General features: G+C 32.2%; 2 protein-coding genes across 2 annotated transcripts in view; one reads left to right on the top strand and one right to left on the bottom strand.

The window, feature by feature from the left end:
- Positions 1-16,610, bottom strand: part of LOC134717569 (E3 ubiquitin-protein ligase TRIM71-like) — a 60,343-nt gene extending 43,733 nt beyond the window's left edge. Inside the window, exon 1 of the mRNA XM_063580061.1 lies at positions 15,794-16,610. Within this exon, the coding sequence (XP_063436131.1) occupies positions 15,794-16,575 (782 nt within the window). The 5' untranslated portion in view covers positions 16,576-16,610. The remainder of the gene's footprint in view (positions 1-15,793) is intronic.
- LOC134719242 (uncharacterized) lies at positions 10,208-13,092 on the top strand. Its single transcript, XM_063582248.1, has 4 exons — positions 10,208-10,423; positions 11,021-11,192; positions 11,934-12,053; positions 12,425-13,092. The coding sequence occupies exons 1-4, from the start codon at positions 10,415-10,417 to the stop codon at positions 13,090-13,092; spliced, it is 969 nt and encodes a 322-aa protein (XP_063438318.1). The 5' UTR covers positions 10,208-10,414.
- Positions 16,611-22,686: the final 6,076 nt, after the last annotated feature.

Raw genomic sequence — 22,686 nt, 5'->3', positions numbered from 1 at the left:
CCCGGCGCCATAAAACTTTTTTTTTCTGAGTAAAAAAATATTCTCAGAATGAATTATTTTACTCAGCTAAGAATGAGAACTTTTTCATCTGCCATAAAAAATATTCTCAACGTTGAGAATATTCTTAGCTGAGAATTTTTTTTCTTTGCTGAGAATTTTTTTCTCAGTGATGTAAGCGGTAAAATATGTGTTTGAAAACTAAAAAGTATACCAAAATTTTGCTAAAACTTAGTTTTATCTCTTTAGCAATAATTCAAAACATAAAAATAAATCTATGATAGATAAAACGACAAGTAGCATTTTGTAAGCATCGGTAAATGTAAAGTTTGTAAGCATCTGTTTATGGAAAAAAAGTCACAGGATACTGTATATAGTGGGCAATTATTTGAAATTATAACATAAAATTCTTGAAATATTTTGAGTTATTTACCTGTACCTTCTTATAAATATATATTGATTTTAATATTTATTTATTTACTCATAATTTTTTTTAATACAGTTTAAATGAAGTCGTTGAAGTTTATGTGAAGAGTGCTTTCTTTCACGTCCGCACTTCTATCACGTATGGCATGCCAAATAAACATTTATTACGGATCAATAACATTCATAATGTATTCAGACGACATAAGAAGACACCATGTAACAATTTTAAGTCATTTGTTTATTAAAGTAAAACAGAGCTACCAACAAACAAACAAAAATACATAAAAAAGGCAGAAGTTTTTAGGTAGCAATCATTTGATTTTCTGGGGGGTGGGGATTTTTTTTTAATTTATTTTCAGTTTTAGGAGAAAAAAATAATTTGTTTTTGACCCTGAGAAAATAAAATGTTTGTTTCACCCTCAGCTGCCACTATATTTAATGCTAAAAGTGATAGAAAAATGTTTTCGACAAAACAATTTGTTTGTTTTTAATATTGAATTTCGAGATATTAATACAGAATTTAATAGTTTAAATACAATTTAACAATTATGCAAGTAGTAAAACTGCTCTGAGTTAAATATCATATTGCCCAGTCAGAAAGAGAAAATGGAAGTACGACATCGTGTGAGAAGGCATGGCATATTATATTGGTCATTTCATCATGTTCATTTATTAACAACACCTTGTAAAAAAAAAAAATTTCGAAAATAAAAACTGTTTAATCTAACAAACAAAACTATCAGTCACAATTATATATGAGGGTCTTGATAAGGGGGAAAAGGGAGTTGATGGTTCTATTTTCCCGTATTCTGTAATTCTATTGGTCCTTTAACTCTATTCAGTAAGAAATGTCTTCTGTTAAATTCTTGTGTTCTGATCGTGCATATTATTGTCTGTATCAACGACATATATACGACGATTCTACCCAGTTAACCCCCCCCCCAAATCTGTCACTATGCTGCACAAATGATACATTCATCAATTTTGATTATGATCTGTTTTAAACCAAACACCAAACAGGGGGGGGGGGGAATTATTTAACTTTCTTCAGAAGGCTAATAATTTGAATATCTGAGATAGTAACGGTAGATATGGTGACATTAGGTATATTTGATGATTATACATGTATTTGGTAAATGGACATCAAATTTACCACCCCATTTATTCTGTCTTTTTATTTTATTTTTTTAGTTTTTGCACATTTCTTTCTTTCTTTCTTTTCAATTTGGAGGAAGGGGGGGGGGGGTATTATCAACTCTGAAAATCACCTTGTATATCTTAGGTAATTCAAAAAAAGATCTGATATACAAGCGGTGTATATAATGCATAATACTACCAGATTAGGAGTATCTACAATGATAAGCTGTTTAATTGGTTGCTTTTTTTTTAGGTCTCTTTTAAAATTCGGTAAGATAAATATGCTACAACCAAATAACAAAGATGGGGTTATCAACTCAAATTTTCGATTCTCATATGCTATCACACAACTGTAAGATATTATGTATTTTCGGATACAATTTCATTTAAAGTAGAAATTTTAAGATTTGAAATGTCAAAATTTCTACTTTGAACAAAAATTTCAAGACCACATTTATGTTTACTATAAGTCTCTAATACGCTTCGGAATCCTTAAAAAACCTTATTGACATTTAATTCTATATCAACATGTAAGATTTTTTTTTACTTAAGTATGGTATTGGCTTTACTCAAATATTTAAGAATATTCTTAACTTTGAGTAAAAAAATATCTGAGAATATTTTTATGGCGGTGTATTTTGCTGAGAATAAAAAAGTTGAGAAAATTCTCAGGCTGAGTAAAAAAACTTTACTCAAATTGTTTTATGGCGCCGGGGCCTGGCTAATCTCATTTCATTGGATTACCTTAAAATATAATGTTCAAAAACATTTTATTTTTAACCGCCCTTTTTGGTGGTAGCATGCTCGCCTTGGGGTGGCATGTCTTCCTGTAGACTGTTACCTTGTGTGGTAGCATTAAGTTAAAGATCAGGTTCAGCTTGTCCGACTAGTACAAAGCTGGCTTCATTTCATATTTATGTTCATTACATACATACACTTCATGTGAAATATTGTCAAAGATTGGTGTTATTTTTTTTCTTCTTAAACTATTTTAATTCCATTTGCAGGCACAAGTTCTATGTACAAGATTTTGACCGACTGCAGTGCTTCAGTCAGACATGCTATGGAGGGTCTTGACTACTATATTTCTGAGGGAAGTCGAGCATTTACAGATCTCACAGAAACTGTAGAACAGTTAGATTTAACCTTGGATGAAAAGAAGAAAACACTGGATAATTTGGTGGTAGCAAAGCATTACCTAAAAACAGATTATAAGGTTTTTATTAGTTTTTATATTCCCTTTTTCATACGACTTCAAAATATTTTGTGGTTGTACATTGTTATAAGGTTATGGGTCTGTTATCCATCAATAAAATTATGGTTTTGTGTCTAATTTGGGTAATTAATAGAGCCTTATGAAATGTTTACACATTTTATTGGCATATTACTTTGGTTATTTTTTTAATTTGGGATTCTGGTGCCACATGTTTCTAAAAAAAAGGGCCAAAAAAGGTCTGATATAGTACTTTTGTCCCCCTCCCCCTCAATACAAAGTTTTTGGGGGTGTATAGGAATATGACTTTCAAAGCAACCATTATCAGGGCCTTTTATAGCTGACTATATGCGGTATGGGCTTTGCTCATTGTTGAAGGCCATACGGTGACCTATGATTGTTAATGTTTGTGTCATTTTGGTCTTTTGTGGATAGTTGTCTCATTGGCAATCATACCACATCTTCTTTTTTATATTATTCTTTATATTTATATATATACTGCAGCTGTGCTATTTGAGCAGTCAAATTGCATTGACTGTATATTCATATGTCATATACAGTCCATGACCGTATATCACCTTGTTTATGACGTTGACAATGGGTTTCCGTAGAGTTTTATTTATGACGTCAATAAAACATACAGGTTCGCGGAAATTTAACGTCGTCCGCTTCAAATTAAAAAATGATGTTTTTTTACCCAAAATACTTCATTTAGAACATTTTTAAGAGTTGCAGCATATAAAATATAACCATACATTGTTTCGAAATATCAATTTGTTATTTGTACTCGGCCTCGCTTTCTACCTGTTTCTAAGCCTTGTACAAATAACATTGATATTTCGAGACAATGTATGGTTATTCTATATATATATATATCTTTTCAGAAGCCAATCCAAAGATTGAATCAACTAATTTTTGTTTCAGCTACATGTAAATACATCATCATCCATAGCAGACCATTGTTGTTCGTATGCTTTGAGTGAAGAAAAAGGACCCTTCTGCCTAAAATGTGATAACCATTCACATACTGATGAATGCCAACAGTGTAGTTTTGTTGATGAAACACTATCTTTTATTTCAAAGAGTGCAATTGAAAGACACTGGGATAATCCTGAAGCTGTGCTCTTTAAGGTATTTTTAAATTCTGGTAAAATGTTATGTCCTATAGATATAGGAAGATGTGGTGTGAGTGCCAATGAGACTATTCTCCATCCAAATAACAATTTAAAAAGTAAACCATTATAGTTTAAAGTACGGCCTTCAACACGGAGCCTTGGCTCACACCGAACAACAAGCTATAAAGGGCCCCAAAATTACTAGTGTAAAACCATTCAAATGGGAAAACCAACGGTCTAATCTATATAAACAAAACGAGAAACGAGAAACACGTATATTACATAAACAAACGACAACTTCTGTACATCAGATTCCTGACTTAGGACAGGTGCAAACATTTGCAGCAGGATTAAACGTTTTAATGGATCCAAACCTTGTCCCTTTTTCTGAAACAATAGCAGAACATCACAACATAGAAAAACATACGATAAAATATCAACTTCTTCATTACTAAGTTACTGTGTGACTAATACAGATGTGAGACAACATCTTATCAAATTTTATTCCTCATGATAGTTTTTGGTTTTAGTGTAGATAGATCCAATCTTTTCTCAAGTACTAAATATAAATAAATTTGGATTGTGATTAAATAGTTGACACAGCATAGGTTTCTGACACAGAATGAATGTATTAAAATGAACTTAAAATTTTTGTTTTCTCTTAGAGCAATTCACTATGCTGTTGAATATTAATCCTCTCAAAAAAATGTTTGACGAAATTTTCTTTTTATTTATGAAATTTCAAATGAGAAAAATTGAACCCAATTTTTTAATCACATCCCCCTTTCCCTTATTTCAAAACTAATTTCAATTAAAATATTCTAATGGAGTTTGCAACAATTACTACTCATTTAAATACATCATAAAATATTAAGATGTAAAAAAACTGCTTGTTATCACTGAATGGTAAAGATAATTTAAATTTATCAGTTGGTAGTAAAAAGTGAATATACATTGTATATTGTATATAACAAAGATTTAAGTTGATTCTGGACAAAGAAAGATAACTCCAATTAAAAAAACATTCTTGCAGATATTTCTTGCTTACTTTACTGGACAAAGAAAGATAACTCTTAATTAAAAAAAAATTTGCTATTTCACAATATTGTGAAATTAGATATTTCTTGCCATTGCACAATACTGTGCAATTGAAAAGACTTGCTATTGCACAATACTTAATATAATAATTTTAGATCCTGATTTGGACCAACTTGAAAACTGGGCCCATAATCAAAAATCTAAGTACATGTTTAGATTCAGCATATCAAAGAGGCCCAAGAATTTGATTTTTGTTAAAATCAAACTTAGTTTAATTTTGGACCCTTTGCACTTTAATTTAGACCAATTTTAAAACTGGACCAAAAATTAAGAATCTACATACACAGTTAGATTTGGCATATCAAAGAACCCCAATTATTCAATTTTTGATGAAATCAAACAATGTTTAATTTTGGACCTCGATTTGGGCCAACTTGAAAACTGGGCCAATAATCAAAAATCTAAGTACATTTTTAGATTCAGCATATCAAAGAACCCCAAGGTTTCAATTTTTGTTAAAATCAAACTAAGTTTAATTTTGGACCCTTTGGACCTTAATGTAGACCAATTTGAAAACGGGACCAAAAATTAAGAATCTACATACACAGTTAGATTCGGCATATTAAAGAACCCCAATTATCTAATTTTGATGAAATCAAAACAAAGTTTAATTTTGGACCCTTTGGGCCCCTTTTTCCTTAACTGTTGGGACAAAAACTCCCAAAATCAATACCAACCTTCCTTTTATAGTCATAAACCTTGTGTTTAAATTTCATAGATTTCTATTTACTTATACTAACGCTATGGTGCGAAAACCAAGAAAAATGCTTATTTGGGTCCCTTTTTGGCCCCTAATTCCTAAACTGTTGGGACCGAAACTCCCAAAATCAATACCAACCTTCCTTTTGTGGTCATAAACATTGTGTTTAAATTTCATTGATTTCTATTTACTTTAACTAAAGTTATTGTGCGAAAACCAAGAATAATGCTTATTTGGACCCTTTTTTGGCCCCTAATTCCTAAAAACTCCCAAAATCAATCCCAACCTTTCTTTTGTGGTCATAAACCTTGTGTCAAAATTTCATAGATTTCTATTAACTTAAACTAAAGTTATAGTGCGAAAACCAAGAAAATGCTTATTTGGGCCCTTTTTGGCCCCTAATTCCTAAAATATTGGGACCAAAACTCCCAAAATCAATACCAGCCTTCCTTTTATGGTCATAAACCTTGTGTTAAAATTTCATAGATTTCTATTCACTTTTACTAAAGTTAGAGTGCGAAAACTAAAAGTATTCGGACGACGACGACGACGACGACGACGACGCCGACGACGACGACGACGACGACGACGCCAACGTGATAGCAATATACGACGAAATTTTTTTCAAAATTTGCGGTCGTATAAAAATAGTTACATGTATGCGACTTGGTATAGGAGATGCAGCACCGCAAGTCTGAGACCATCCTTCTAAAACATGTAAATTTGACCTACATTACACATTTCTCTGGTTTTTAGATCACCTGGCCTAAAGGACCAAGTGAGGTTTTTTCATTATTTGGCGTCCTGTGTCCGTGGTTCGCAAACGTTTACAAAAATCTGTTCCAAAACTACTGAGCCAAATTATATCACACTTGGTCACAATCATCATTGGGTATCTAGTATAGAAATTGTGTCCAATGACCCAGCCCACCAACCAAGCTGACCAACTTGGCAAAAAAAAGTACATAAGGTGAAAAATGCAGTTTTTGGCTAGTATATATATCTGAGACCAAAGCATTGAGAGCAAATTTGATATTAGTAAAATTATTCATTAAGTAAAGATCTAACTGCCCTGAAATTTTTGGTATCAGGTCCGTTCGCGCCCAATATACTTTCGCACCCTACACGTTCGCACCATGCACGTTCGCACCCGAGGTCCGTTAGCACTCTACACGTTCACGCCCAATTTTAATTCAAATTCCAGTTGAATAATTGAAAAATCATGATTTTTGTTTTAATTGCTTTGATGTAAATACTGAATGTGTTTATAGCTTGATATGAGTAAAATATTAAATATTTTAAATGAAAAACACAAAAGATAATTGTTTTTAACAGCTTGGTCCCTTTGATCTGAAACAATTAAATAATAAAATATAGCAATACCAGAGACATATATACACATATATGTGTATATATGTCTCTGGCAATACACTATAATATAAACCAAAACATGATAAAATTCATTCAACGCACAAAAAAAACGTATCTCACTTCATTTTGAAACAAAGTTATAGGTAATACACTAAACAAAACATGATTAAGTGTTATTCAACACAAAATAAAACGTTGACAGAATCCCACTTTAATTAGAAAGGAATAATTTATTTTCTTTAACAATACACTCTCAAAAACATGATTAAGATTTATTCAACACATAAAAAATGCTGTCTAGATTTGTTTTGAGACAATGAAATCAATTATACTTTTAAGAATACTACTTGCCAAAACTTGATTACAAAGTTATTAAACACAAAACCAATTAAAATTGGGCGCGAACATGTAGAGTGCGAACGGAATTGGAGTGCGAACATGTGGGGTGCGAAAATGAAAGGGGGCAAACATGAGTGGGTGCGAACGTGAATGGGCGCGAACGGACCCGGATTCGAAATTTTTAGACAAATCAGGCAACCAGTTGAATTGGTAATTTTAAGAAAATTTTGCATTTTTTTTTTATTATCATCACCAAAACAAAATTTGATCATGAATTCTACATTTCTATTCTCCTCTATATTATGTGTTCTTTGTTTAATATGCTACTTGCACACAGGCCAAGGATGAGCGAAAGGCTCTTTAGAGCCTCTAGTGTAAATTCTAGATATAATTGTGAGAATGAGGTGAATATGAACTTGAACATAAGCACAAGTGTTATTGTATTTTGTTCTTATAAATTTTCAAAAACAAGTTCAAAACTGTTTTTGTTTTAGGTTGAAAAAGCAATAGCTGATATCTATGAATGGAAGAGTCATATCCTTCGATCAAAAAATCAAGAAAAGGCAAGACAAGCTGTTGTGAACTGTCTTGGGGAAAATGAGGCTTTCATGGTAGCTGACTGGGCCATGAAATTTTTACCGCGAAAGTTTAGAGAGGGCCAGACAGATTGGTTTGGAAAGAGAGGCATTAATTGGCACATCACTGTTACTATGTTAAAATCAGAGGGAAGTGTGAAATTTCTTACACATGTGCATATATTTGAACAACCAACCCCTCAAGATGCAGCTACAACTGGAGCTATTCTGGTCGATGTGGTTCAAAATATTCCATCTGTCAACCAGATGCTCCGCAGGGCGTAGCTTTATACGACCGCAGAGGTTGAACCCTGAACGGTTGGGGCAAGTATGGACACAACATTCAAGCTGGATTCCACTCTAAATTTGGATTGTGATTAAATAGTTGACACAGCATAGGTTTCTGACACAGAATGAATGTATTCAAATGAACTTAAAATTTTTGTTTTCTCTTAGAGCAATTCACTATGCTGTTGAATATTAATCCTCTCAAAAAAATGTTTGAAGAAATTTTCTTTTTATTTATGAAATTTCAAATGAGAAAAATTGAACCCAATTTTTTATTCACATCCCCCTTTCCCTTATTCCAAAACTAATTTCAATTAAAATATTCTAATGGAGTTTGCAACAATTACTACTCATTTAAATACATCATAAAATATTAAGATGTAAAAAACTGCTTGTTATCACTGAATGGTAGAGATTATTTAAATTTACCAGTTGGTAGTAAAAAGTGAATATACATTGTATATTGTATATAACAAAGATTTAAGTTGATTCTGGACAAAGAAAGATAACTCCAATTAAAAAAAATTCTTGCAGATATTTCTTGCTTACTATACTGGACAAAGAAAGATAACTCTTAATTAAAAAAAAATTTGCTATTTCACAATATTGTGAAATTAGATATTTCTTGCCATTGCACAATACTGTGCAATTGAAAAGACTTGCTATTGCACAATACTTAATATAATAATTTTAGATCCTGATTTGGACCAACTTGAAAACTGGGCCCATAATCAAAAATCTAAGTACATGTTTAGATTCAGCATATCAAAGAGGCCCAAGAATTTAATTTTTGTTAAAATCAAACTTAGTTTAATTTTGGACCCTTTGCACTTTAATTTAGACCAATTTTAAAACTGGGCCAAAAATTAAGAATCTACATACACAGTTAGATTTGGCATATCAAAGAACCCCAATTATTCAATTTTTGATGAAATCAAACAATGTTTAATTTTGGACCTCGATTTGGGCCAACTTGAAAACTGGTCCAATAATCAAAAATCTAAGTACATTTTTAGATTCAGCATATCAAAGAACCCCAAGGTTTCAATTTTTGTTAAAATCAAACTAAGTTTAATTTTGGACCCTTTGGACCTTAATGTAAACCAATTTGAAAACGGGACCAAAAATTAAGAATCTACATATACAGTTAGATTCGGCATATTAAAGAACCCCAATTATTCAATTTTGATGAAATCAAACAAAGTTTAATTTTGGACCCTTTGGGCCCCTTTTTCCTTAACTGTTGGGACCAAAACTCCCAAAATCAATACCAACCTTCCTTTTATAGTCATAAACCTTATGTTTAAATTTCATAGATTTCTATTTACTAATACTAACGCTATGGTGCGAAAACCAAGAAAAATGCTTATTTGGGTCCCTTTTTGGCCCCTAATTCCTAAACTGTTGGGACCGAAACTCCCAAAATCAATACCAACCTTCCTTTTGTGGTCATAAACATTGTGTTTAAATTTCATTGATTTCTATTCACTTTAACTAAAGTTATTGTGCGAAAACCAAGAATAATGCTTATTTGGGCCCTTTTTTGGCCCCTAATTCCTAAACTGTTGAAACCAAAACTCCCAAAATCAATCCCAACCTTTCTTTTGTGGTCATAAACCTTGTGTCAAAATTTCATAGATTTCTATTAACTTAAACTAAAGTTATAGTGCGAAAACCAAGAAAATGCTTATTTGGGCCCTTTTTGGCCCCTAATTCCTAAAATTATGGGACCAAAACTCCCAAAATCAATACCAGCCTTCCTTTTATGGTCATAAACCTTGTGTTAAAATTTCATAGATTTCTATTCACTTTTACTAAAGTTAGAGTGCGAAAACTAAAAGTATTCGGACGACGACGACGACGACGACGACGACGACGACGACGACGACGCCAACGTGATAGCAATATACGACGAAAATTTTTTCAAAATTTGCGGTCGTATAAAAAGGTCAACATATGGTCAGATAATGCCGGTTGCTACAAAAGTACATTGACCATTGCCACTTTACATCAAGAGCTAGACAAGAAAATAAAATCCTACAATTTTTGTGAGGCTCAGGATGGGAAGGGCGCATGTGACAGGAAGGCATCCCATATCAAGTTGGCTATAAAAAGATATGTAAACGAGGGCAATAATGTGACAACTGCACACCAAATGAAACTGGTATGTTAATTATAGTAATGAGTTTAAGAATATTTGATATGCAATTAAAGTCAAAGTATAACCCTAGAAAGCTTGAATGAGGTCTGTCAGTCCAGCAAACCAGCTTTCCACACGTTTCATGCTTGAAGATATTGGTTTGATATTTGGTATATAGTATAACCATGACAAGTTACAGTTTGATGATTTTTTTGCAGAGTTATTGTCCTTGGACTTGTAAAATTCACTCAAAATGTATTTAACCTATCAAGTGCATGCCAAATTCTAATGCAATTATTTTGTATCAATGGATCTGATTGGATGACAGTTAGCCTAAAATTCTCTATCTCCTTGTCTGTAACTTAGAAAGCTGACATTTTGAATTGCTGAATGTATTGACATGTAATTTCTACTATAATATGCAAAAAAAAACCTCACATGTTGCACCTAAAAATCTTCTGTTTATAAAATTTTATTACATTCTGAAGCTGCACAGAAGCCAGAAAATGCCTGGTGTTTATGTTTGACGTCGGAAGCATACATATGACGTCACCTAGTGTAGGGACCAAAGAAGATAATTTCTTTTCGCGAAATTTTATTTCTTTTATTAATTTTTGTCAGGCAATTGATTCGCAACAAAGAGGCCAGTACATGGTGAAAGTGATAAATCCTGTTATTAATGCTGATGATGATAAGGTCTCACTTAGAAGTATTCCATTGATTTCTACGCTCCATAATTTTAAGTTTACTGATAATGGATTGCAAGTTTGGAGAGCTTATGATATTGGTCAAGGTAATATCATTTTATGATTTACTTATCAGCTCAGCTGTAGCTTGAAGAGCCATTTTATTCACTTTGGATATCAATGTTAACATTTCTCAAGAATATTTCATTACTCCAGAGAATGGAAGAAAGTTTCCTTCTATTATGATTTTCAACTGTATCAATTTCTGCTACCCACATAATTGTTTCTAGATAAATAGTTTAAGTGAAGGACAATATGTTGCCTCTCATAATGTTATTTTGTTAATCAATAATGGTACCTCTATCTTGTTACACAATGTGATATATCTTAACCAAATTGACAAAATCATAACTAAAATGGTTTGCATAGATAATAAAGGGAAGAAATAATGTCTATTTTTGATACTACAGGTGACCAGTTAAAAAAAACAACCCTAGGGGTTATGTCATTTGACCTTCAGCATTTATCTGTTATAAATTCACAACTAAAGAAATTTTGCTTTATACATGAATCTTCATGTTTCATACAATATTCCGTTGTAATTGACAGTCCTAAAAATCAACCCAACAATATTAGATCTGTAAATTTGCTTTCAGAATTTTTTTGTTCTTCCCTTGCTGGGATTTGAACCCATACTACTGAGAAATCGCCTGCACTGTAGCTGTCCTGCTTGACCACACGACCACCTGAGCTATATGTACTTCGGTATATTGATATTAGCATTCATACAAGATCCCTTTTGATAAATTTATATAAAATAATTTATTTGCTTATATTTTACATTTTAGGAAAGTTGATATCATGGAACAGCATTATTGATAAGAAAATTCCTGTGATACAGCTTTTTGTTCATCATGATTGGTCGTATACCCAGTTTGCTACCATGGGTTCAGTAGTTGTTGACAGAGGTAGTTATGTTTTATTGAAAAAACTGTGTATATGTAACAATTTGTGTTTCTTTGTGAAATTATTTCAAAAGATACAATAAAAAAGATTTAACATATAAATTCATGATACAGAATCCTTGTACATACATGACAAAAAAAAACCAAATAAAAAGTGTTTTTATTATTGTTTTTGTAATAAAGTTAGGCCTTCAACATGGAAAAAAAGCTCACACCTTCACAACCATTTAATGGCACAACACTTACAAGGTCACGACAACTTTTATGTTATATTATGATGGATTTTTTTATATATTTTGCATGATGTCTTTCCATGAAAACTATGTTTTGTTTAGTATAACAAAACACTTAATTTTCTATTAATGTTTTTGTAGAGGATGATGATGATGATGAGGAGGATGATAATGAAGATGAAGATACACAAAATGAGAGTAATGATGAAGATAAAATTACAGAACCAGTTCTTAAGAAGAGACGGACAATATCAAAAATCTTTACTTGTCCTGAGGAAGGATGTACACGTTCTTTTAAACATTCATCTTCACTAGATCAGCACATCATGTTGGGGAACTGTAATGTGAAGGAAGGAAAACTTAGCCTGGCAGATAGAACAAAGGTTTTATATGCTCAGAAGTTGGAAGATGGGAATTTAGGAGTGTCATTTACCAAACAATCTGACAACAACAACAATGATGCTACTGACAAACTAAACAAAGGATGGGCATTAAAGGTGAACAAACCAAAAACGATTTTTATATTAGACCAAAAGGCTTACTTGCATGAAAAATTTATGATTGGGAAAACAACTGGAAGAAAAGAGGACCCATCAAAAGTAGCTGAGGAGATGCGATATGTCTTAAAAAAATGGAGAAAAAACAGGTTCACTAGATCTCAATATATAACCTCACAACAAATAGCTAGCTATTTCTCAAGACTTGTGCAAAAAGAAAAGAAGATCGATGAAACGGATTTAATAGCTGCAACTGCAGACAGTAAATGTTCTGTTTTGAAAAGGAAGGTTTTGAAAGAATGTTCTCTATAATTTTAGATTAAGATGTTTATCAGTGAAATATCTGTATTTTATAAGTCTTTTTAAAATACTTGTTTGTTTTAATATTTATATTAACTGTAAATTCAAAAAGTAATGAATGTATTTATTATTGCAAATATCTGACCAGTGACAAACTTTTTTGTATAGGAAAATCACCACTAAAAATGTCAATGCCAATTTAGGTTAGGGCTATTCCAGAAAAAAATGTATGGGAGGGTTGGAAGGCAGTTTTTGTCAGCACCTGCCACCCAGACAATTGTAATTGAGAATTTAGTGCATTATAGTGTGAAAAGTTGCTCTGATACCCATCACCCATGTATTATTAATACAATGTGCCTTCCAACCCTCCCATACATTTTTTTCTGGAATAGCCCTTATTGCAAACCTGATTCTTACATTTTTCACATTTTTCGCATTAATAAAAACATTCCAATAATTTTTTAATTTTCAGTATACCTTTTATAACACCTATGCATAAAAACACAACCCTGATCATGACATTTTCCCTGATTTTTGGGCAGGGAAAGGGCACTGAAAGATAAAAAAAACTATTAACCCCAAAATTTATATATTTTTTCTCCCCACTACCACAAATTTAATGGAGAGACATATTGTTTTGGCTTATTCGTCTGTCCGTCTCACAGTTTATCAGTGCAACTCCTGTTGAACTAAAGAACTGAATTTTATGATGAAACTTGGTATGTAGTTGTGCATGTTAACAGGAAATTTTGATCAGCTAAATTTGTTGAACTTATGCCCTTTTGAACTTACCTTACCTCTGAAACTACTAAACGGAAGGAGACATGTTTTAGACGAAGACAAACTTTAATTGAAGTTATGTTTGTCAGTCGCTGATGAATCCAGATGATAACTTCAGAACCAATCAAAAAATGTGTAACAATCTTAACACAGTGTTTTAATCCTATAAACAACAGATCAAGTTCAGTTTTCATCTAAATCCAACAAAAAGTTTTATGACTTATGCTATTTTTAAGTTTATGCCATCTGACCCCCCCTCCCCCTTTTTTGGAAGGGTCCTGATGACAACTGGAAAACAGATAAACCTTTAATCTAAAAATTTACACAGTGTGTCAGTACTAAAAAACAAGTCTCCTTCAATTTTCATTTAAATTGAACAAAAAATGTGAGAATTATGCTATTTTCAAGTTTTCAAGTTTTGCACCCCCTTCTCTCCCCCCCCCCCCCCCCCCTTTAAAAGTTTCTTAATGAAAACCTGAAAAATTAATTAACCTTTATAAAATGTGGCTAAGTATCATCATTTTTTTGATTGTTTTGTGAAATATTTTGCCAAGAGACAATATATTGCAATTTGAAATGAACTACCATTTCCATGGAAATATGCATATTTTGCAATTTTTTGTCATTTTTTAGGATTTATGTACAGAAAGGTCTTGAAATTTCCCACAATTTTTTTGGGGGGTTTAAATCCAACTATATATCATCTACGTATATTACCATTAGTTTAATTTCAAATCAGTGTGCAAAGGTAAAAAAAATCTATTCAAAATAGGCTCCCAATGGGAATTTTCTTGATTTGGTAAAATGCCAAAATTTGTATATATAAAGTGTTGTTTTGAATTATGCAAAATTATTTTTATGAATATTTTTTTATATGATAAGAAACTTGAAATACAGTAGTTTAAGATAAATAAAGCATATTCCACTGTATTGTAAATATTATACTATATTATGTCAATTAAATTGGTCAGAATTGTAGTTTTTGTGTTATTTCTCAGGAGGCCATTGTATGAAAAATAGGTAACACCGTTTCCATAGCAACCCATCATTTTGGTAATTTTTTTATATTGAAAACATTAATGGTAATGTAGTGTGACTACACACAATAAGTTTAAAGAAATTTGAAAAGGTAGTGTGGCCAGCCAGTATTGACATTGTTTGATAATTACAGAGAATTGATAAAAAAAACTGTATGATATACAAATATATGTCCCTAACTCTTGGGGGAAGGTATTTCTCTTTCTCTGTTCATGGTATGGTGTGTCTGCATTTCACTGATTAAAGAAAAAACTAAAATTTGTACATTTTTTTTCAAAATGTTCTGTGAAGTATTAGGATTATGGCAGTTGTTAACAAAAAGTCCTTTCCTTTGTATGTTGGCGTTTGTTTTTGTAGCAGTACAGTGTAAATGTTGTTCCGTTGCTTTCCACTTGTATTTAATTTGTGTTTCCCTCAGTTTTGTTCGGATTTTTTTCTGTTTAATCAATTTATGACTATTGTAAAGCGGTATACTTCTATTGTCTTTATTTATATTATAATCTTGCATAAAATGCATGAAATTACAATAAAATAATTATAACGAGAAAAACAGATATATCTGTACTACTTTGAAAGCAATTATGTTTGCATTTTTACTTATTGTCATGGTTGGTACATGTACATGTATCAATACAACTTAAAATGTACACTGCCAAAAACCCCGTATTTTTCCGCACATTGATATTAAACAAAAATACACTTGTAATGACCACATATTTGTATTTCATGAATTGTCTCTCCTCTGTTTGTCATATTTTATCCAGACGTAAGTTTATATTTAAAACAAACAACATAATTTTGATTTTGTAAAAATACGAGTCTCTTTAAGATACTATGGTTATATTGAAACATAAATTACGACTACACAATGCTCAATAATTGTAAGAAGAATTACCTGATTATGTAGTTACCAAACAGCTGTTTTACGTCGTTATCTGTTGCGGACTTAGCAGTATACTGTACGTTCGGAAATTCAGGTTTAGGCTTTACCCTCAGCTTTGCGATGTCGTCTGTAATCTTCTGTAAAGACTGCAACAATTTTCCATCGTTTGGTATCTTGTTGAATTCATGAATTTTCTTGTCTAAGTCGTGTCCTGCCTTTAAATCCATTTGAGTATCTTCCAATAGCTTTGTTAATTTGTCCCTTTCCTTCCTGGATTGATCCTTGACCGATGCGATCTTCTCTGAGATACATTTATCAATCATAGTCTTTATCTTTGTACCTTCTTCTGTAATAGCTTTGACTATTCCTTCCACCTTCACATCAAATGCCTTCAGACCTTCTTCTATCTGCTTCATGTTTTGGGTTGCCTCGTGTACCTTACTACGCAGGTCTGTTGTATTCGTCTCCTTTAGCTGTGATATGCTGTCGAGAAGTTTGGAAAAGGCATGCCCTAAGTGACTGCCAGTCACACAACTGCTACATACCGCTACGTTACAGGTATTACATACAAAACTTACGTCTTCATTGTGGTCTTTACATTTTGATTTAACTTCCGGTATAACATCAGAGGAAGACTGAAACTGGTGGTTCTTTGTCACTCTCTGTCGTTTATGAAAACCTTTACAATTGTCACAAAAGTACTGTTCACACTCTAAGCAGTATTGGGATCCAGAGGCACTAACACATATCTCACAAGTTTTCGATGCTGCCTGCGCCATTTTGACGCTTATCATGTTGAATGTGTAATACACAGGTAAGATATATAACCAATGACAGCAACGTTCTATATTTAAATCAATATCGGTTATATATGTATGTCGTGTATTTAAATGAAACACGTTAAGTTATAATTAGGATAACATTTGAATATTTTATATAAAGACTTCACTGTGTTGACTACTGGACTATGGTACGGCTTTATTAATGTATTTGGTCATTGACCTGGCTTTATAATACACTAATGTAAACATAATGTATATAAACAATTACAAGTAAATTTATATTATCATAACTGCAGTATGTATAGATAGACTTATCACACTGTGGGGAATATTATATCGTAAGTCAGATGTGTGCGAAATCCTAACAAGATTTATTTCAAAAACATAATTATACTTTACACAGCAAAAGTTTTATTATATTCACGAGTCCTACTGTTTTCATTTTATATATATAATCAAGATATAGATTTAATATAGACTGATGACCACGAAATGTATGGTGACTATGTACATAATATTCAGGAAGGCAGAGACGCCGATAAAGATGACTCGTGTACCGAGGATAATAACACGGAGGAAGTTATTAACGAGCTAAACAAAACCACCGAACATATGATTGATCTGAATAAAACCACCGAAAGTGTGTTTGAAAAAAGAACGCTACATTCCCGATTGCTCAATCAATTATATTTGGCGCTTCCAATTGCAGTCGCCTTAGAATTGAGGACACAAGTGTAAATGTTATAGCGGTATCAGGCACCACTCTTGATCAAATTGACAAACTTGTTTGTCAATCTGACTATATAGTTAATTCTGACCTAGTTACTAATTAGGGACAAATGACATCAGTAAGCATAGGAGTGACACCGAGCAAATAACGGCAAATCTTACGACATGCATAGATACAGTTAAAACCAAATATCCAAAGGCACGCATTGGCATAAGCAGTATTCTACCAAGAAGAGGTAAGAGTGCCTCTATACAAGCATTGAATACAGCAGCAAGATCTGTCAATAGTTTTACACAAAAACTCTGTGCAAAAAGTCAAGTGCTGAAATACATTGACCTATGGGACGAATTCGCTCCCAACAAAACACCATACCGAGCACTGTTCGATTTGAACGACCCGAGTGGAGTACATATCAGCATGTCCGGTACAGAACTGGTAGAAAATATATTTGAGGACTTTATTAATTCAGTGTGTGAAGGTGAATATCAAACCCCGAGTAAAAAACGTAATCGAAGTTCAAGTTCCACTCCTGGCTCAAGCGAGAAACAAGTAACCAAGATGCCCAAACCATACTAACAAATTATTTACAATATATATACAAATGTAGTACATGATTTTTTATTGTAGTCGAAATCTAAATTGCTATAATGCATCTGTTTAATTCAACTTTGTCAACAATACCTAAAATCAATGCTTTTTTTAAACAGCTTGTAAAAATTCTTTGTTTATTTTTATTTACATATAAACACGTGAACTATGTCCTGAATTGTGACCCCATAATCATTGTAAAATTGACAAATATTTTAAAGAGTTGTTGTAACTTAAGTGTGTTCACCAACGTACACTATGAAATATACAATATGTTTAATTATTATGTTGACCAACGAAAACAAGTTTCCATGAATATTTGTAGTTACCAATGTGAGTTTCGGCCTAGATCACAAATTCATAAAATGAATGAAGGTGTTTATTTAATAAAATTTAAAAGGCAATAACGGGTGTATGCTTATCCCAGCGAACTGTGACGATGTCATAAGTATGCACGAGCAAAATGATACGTTTGTTATTGTGAGAAACTTTCTATATATTGTGTGTAACTTCTTGTTACATATCTGTAGCACTTATGAATATGAACAAAACAAATCATTATTCTACCATAACTTTGTATTATGTCAATTTCAATTGTTAGTTTAAATGTCAATGGTATGGTAGATAACAAAAAACGAAATGCCGTTTTTTACTGGTGTAAAAAGAAAAATATTGACGTAATATGCTTGCAAGAAACACATAGCTCTAGTGAGGTCGAGACGAAATGGAAAAAGGAATGGAAGGGGGACAGTTTTTGGAATCATGGATCAAGTAATTCAAAAGGGGTAGCAATTCTTTTTTCAGAAAAATTTAAATTTGAAATTTCTAAAAACGGCCAAGATAATAATGGAAGAACAATTTCTGTACATGTTAAAACACCAGGGAATAACGGGGTTTTTATTTACAATATTTATGCTCCCAATTTGGCTGGTGACAGAAAATTATTTTTTGAAAAAAATATTCTCATTGATAACGGTAATAGAAATATTGTTCTTGGGGATTTTAACTGTGCTCTTATCAAAAACTTAGATCGAAAACCGGTGCCTTTTCGAGAAGACATTGGATCGCTGGAATTAAAAACATTTGTCGAACATAACGAATTAATAGACGTGTGGAGGAAACGATTTCCTAAAGACAAACAGTATACTTTTTGTCGAGGTAACTCAAGGTCACGAATTGATTACATCTTTATAAGTAGTGAGCTTCAATATAAATCGCAACAGGCAAAAATAGTTTATTTCCCGTTCAGTGACCACGACGGTGTATTCATGAAATTAAAAACAAATGAACCAGAACGCGGTCCCGGAACGTGGAAAATTAACTCATCAGTTATTCAATCAGACTTATTTAGAAATACTTTCAAAAGCTTTTGGGAAAACTGGAAATTAAAAAAAAATAAGTTCGCAAATAGTCTTGAATGGTGGGAGGAAACTAAGATAAAAATCAAAAGTCTTACTATAGAAGTGGCAAAGCAATTAAACGTTACAGAAAAACAAATAAGGGAGTGGGAAAAAAAATTGGATAAAATTACGGGATCCGATCTTACAAATAATGAAAACGAATTGAATGATTTAAAAGTTAAAATAAAAGACTATTATGACAAAAAAGCCGAGGCAGTAAGAATTAGGTCGAAGGTTAATTGGTACGAGAAAGGCGAAAAATCTACAGGGTACTTCTTTAATCTAGAAAAAAAGAGGGGCGCGGAAAAATTATGGTCTAGAATAAAAGGTGCAGACGGAAAGTATAAAGATGATATAGAATCTATTTTAGAAGAACAAGTATCTTTCTACAGAAAATTATTTACGTCCGAGGGGTGGGATAGGGAGGCGGCAGAAAATCTATTACAGAATATAGATCATAAACTAACCGAAGAAAATAAAAAAATGTGTGAAATGGAAATAACTTTGGATGAAATAAGTAAGGCCATTACAATCTTGAAACCTGATAAATCCTCTGGGGAAGACGGAATTGTAAATGAATTTGGATGAAATAAGTAAGGCCATTACAATCTTGAAACCTGATAAATCCCCTGGGGAAGACGGAATTGTAAATGAATTTTACAAAATATATTGGTATTTGATAAAGGAAGACTTCGTGGCGGTTATTAAGGATATCTTTGACAACAATTTGCTCTGTGAATCTCAATATAGAGGTATGATCACGCTTATGTTTAAGTCTGGGGAGAGAGAAGACAGAAAAAATTGGCGTCCTATAACGCTCTTGAACACGGACTATAAAATTATTTCCAAAGTACTCGCGGAAAGATTAAAAAATGTATTACCGCAAATAATTGATTTCGATCAAAAAGGGTTTGTCAAAGGGCGCAACATTTTTCAAGGCAATAGATAACTACAAGATGTTATAGATTTTTGTGAATTAGAAGATTAGGAGGATGCAATATTATTTTTGGATCAACAAAAAGCATTTGATAGGGCGGAATGGTAATGGATCGATTTTTGTTTATTAAAATTTGGGTTTGGGGAAAAATTCCGGAGTTGGGTAAAAATGCTTTTCATTAACGCCAAGACGTGTATTCATACGAATGGGTTTACTTCTAGATTCGTAGGCATAACCCGTTCAATTCGTCAAGGGTGCCCAATAGCCCCGATGCTATATATCCTGCAAGCAGAACCACTTGCAGCTTCAATTAGAAACAATCCTAATATAGAAGGAATAAAACTTCCTACTAGAACGGGGGACTATATTGAAACAAAGCTAAATATGTTTGCTGACGATACTCAACTCTTTAATTAAAGTGAGGAGTCTATCGAAGAAACATTTAAAATTCTAAAACTGTACGAAAATGCTTCGGGGGCTAAAATGAATATGGATAAGACTGTTGGCATGTATTTAGGCAAGTGGCGAAATAAAAAACCAAAATTTAACAAAATTGAATGGTCTAAGCGTCCTGTGAAAGCATTAGGGGTACAACATGGATACGGGATAGACTTTGATCAAATTTGGTTAGAAAAAATAAATAAGATAAAAAGCTGTATGGAAGTTTGGAAATCAAGAGATCTCACATTTACGGGAAAAGTTTTAATTATTAAATCCTTTGTACTGTCTGTCATTGGATACTAAATTGAAATGAGAGGTATCCCGGAGATATACGAAAAACAAATAAATAATATTATATGGTCCTTTATATGGGATGGGAAAACAAACCAAATCGCTAGAACAGTGTGCTGTTTACCGAAAGAAAAAGGGGGGATAGGAATGATAAACTTAAGGGACTTTATTAAATCAAAACAGGTGAAAAGTATGTACAGTATTGTCAACTCAAAAACACAAAAATGGAATGCAATAGGAAAATACTGGTTAACGTCACTAGACGAAAAATATGATACAGATTTTTTTATATGTTCTTGTTCGGACACTACATGTTTTAGGCAAATACAAATGTCCAAATATTATAAAGAACTTTTAATTTCCTGGTCTGACTTACAGAAAATCCAAACATCGGTCACGAAAGAGGACCTTTTAGAAGAAAATATATTCGGCAATTTTAAATTTAAGTTCAAGGGACATGCATTATATTATGCAAGTTTTGCCTCCAGTGGAATAAAAAAAATTAAAGATATATGGGACTTAGACAATAAATCCTTTAAAACTTCTTTTGATATTTTTAACCGTCTTAAAGATAAAAGGAATTGGATTGCACAATATAGCCGCATTAAATCTTCGCTAACACATCAACAAATTGACGTTTTAAAAACAGACTCTAGCATGCAAAGTCACTCTGATAGACCTATAAAATTAATAAATTCTTGTCAATTTATAAAAAATGGAGTTGTCGTCGATGCCAAAAAATTATGCCTTAAAGATATAAGATACTTCTATGAGAATAAAACAGCTCCAAAAAGCCAGTTTAAGTGGAATTTACAATTTGGGAATGAGCTACCATGGGAATACATTTGGGAAAACTTGAATAAGAATTTAGCTAATAGGAAAACTAAACAACTTCAATGGAAGTTACTACATAATATAATTTACACTGAAAAAAAATTACTCAAACGGAAAGTGTCACTTTTGCAATGAAAAAGAATCACTTTTTCATCTTTTTATTTATTGTAAACTGGTGGAAGACGTTTGGCGGGAGATTTTTTAAGAAAATATGGGATTTTTGTTCACAGTTAAATATCGAAAAATTACAAAAATCGGAAACAAGTATAATATTTGGGGTCATTAATGCAGATGCATCTTATACCCAAATTTTAGATACGGTACTTCTAATCACGAAATGGGTTATCTGGAAAACTAGAAATATCGCAAAATATCAAAATAAAGGGATAAGTAAATCGTTGATTTTAAATATGATAAAACAAGAAATGCAATTTTTGCTCAAATATTTTAAACCGAATACAAAAAACGAAGCCTTTTCTATTATGTGTGACATTTTTTGTATATAAATATACATTTTGTGTGGTCAGGTCAGTGCAATGACCTCTTTGATACTGATTGAATAATAATATATATACTGCTCTCAGCTCCCTATGTACATGTAATTTCTATTGTGTATGTAATTCATGTTTATCATCTAATTGTAACAAGACATGTTGTATCAACAGGTTAATTTCATAAACAAATATTTACTCACCATATCTTTGAAATAAAACCTTTTGGAAATCAAAAATCATTAAATAATCCATTTTTTTATGAATGAACTACTGTAACACATCCCTTTAACAAATCGCACGTGGTAAATAATCACATGACCAGATTTTAAATGTAATTGAAATTAACATAACAAAAGACTTGATGTACGGTAACTTTGAAACTGCTTAATAAATACAGGTAGCTTTTGT

This window comes from Mytilus trossulus, chromosome 5 (genome assembly GCF_036588685.1).
Source record: "Mytilus trossulus isolate FHL-02 chromosome 5, PNRI_Mtr1.1.1.hap1, whole genome shotgun sequence".
Taxonomy (NCBI): domain Eukaryota; kingdom Metazoa; phylum Mollusca; class Bivalvia; order Mytilida; family Mytilidae; genus Mytilus; species Mytilus trossulus.
The sequence above is the reverse complement of the archived record's forward strand: the minus strand, read 5'-3'. Positions and strand labels throughout refer to the sequence as shown.

Excerpts from the sequence above, each read along its gene's own strand:
- LOC134719242 (XM_063582248.1), top strand. Across the intron at positions 11,193-11,933 it reads AGCTTATGATATTGGTCAAG|GAAAGTTGATATCATGGAAC; the intron begins GTAATATCATTT and ends TTTACATTTTAG. Across the intron at positions 12,054-12,424 it reads TTCAGTAGTTGTTGACAGAG|AGGATGATGATGATGATGAG; the intron begins GTAGTTATGTTT and ends ATGTTTTTGTAG.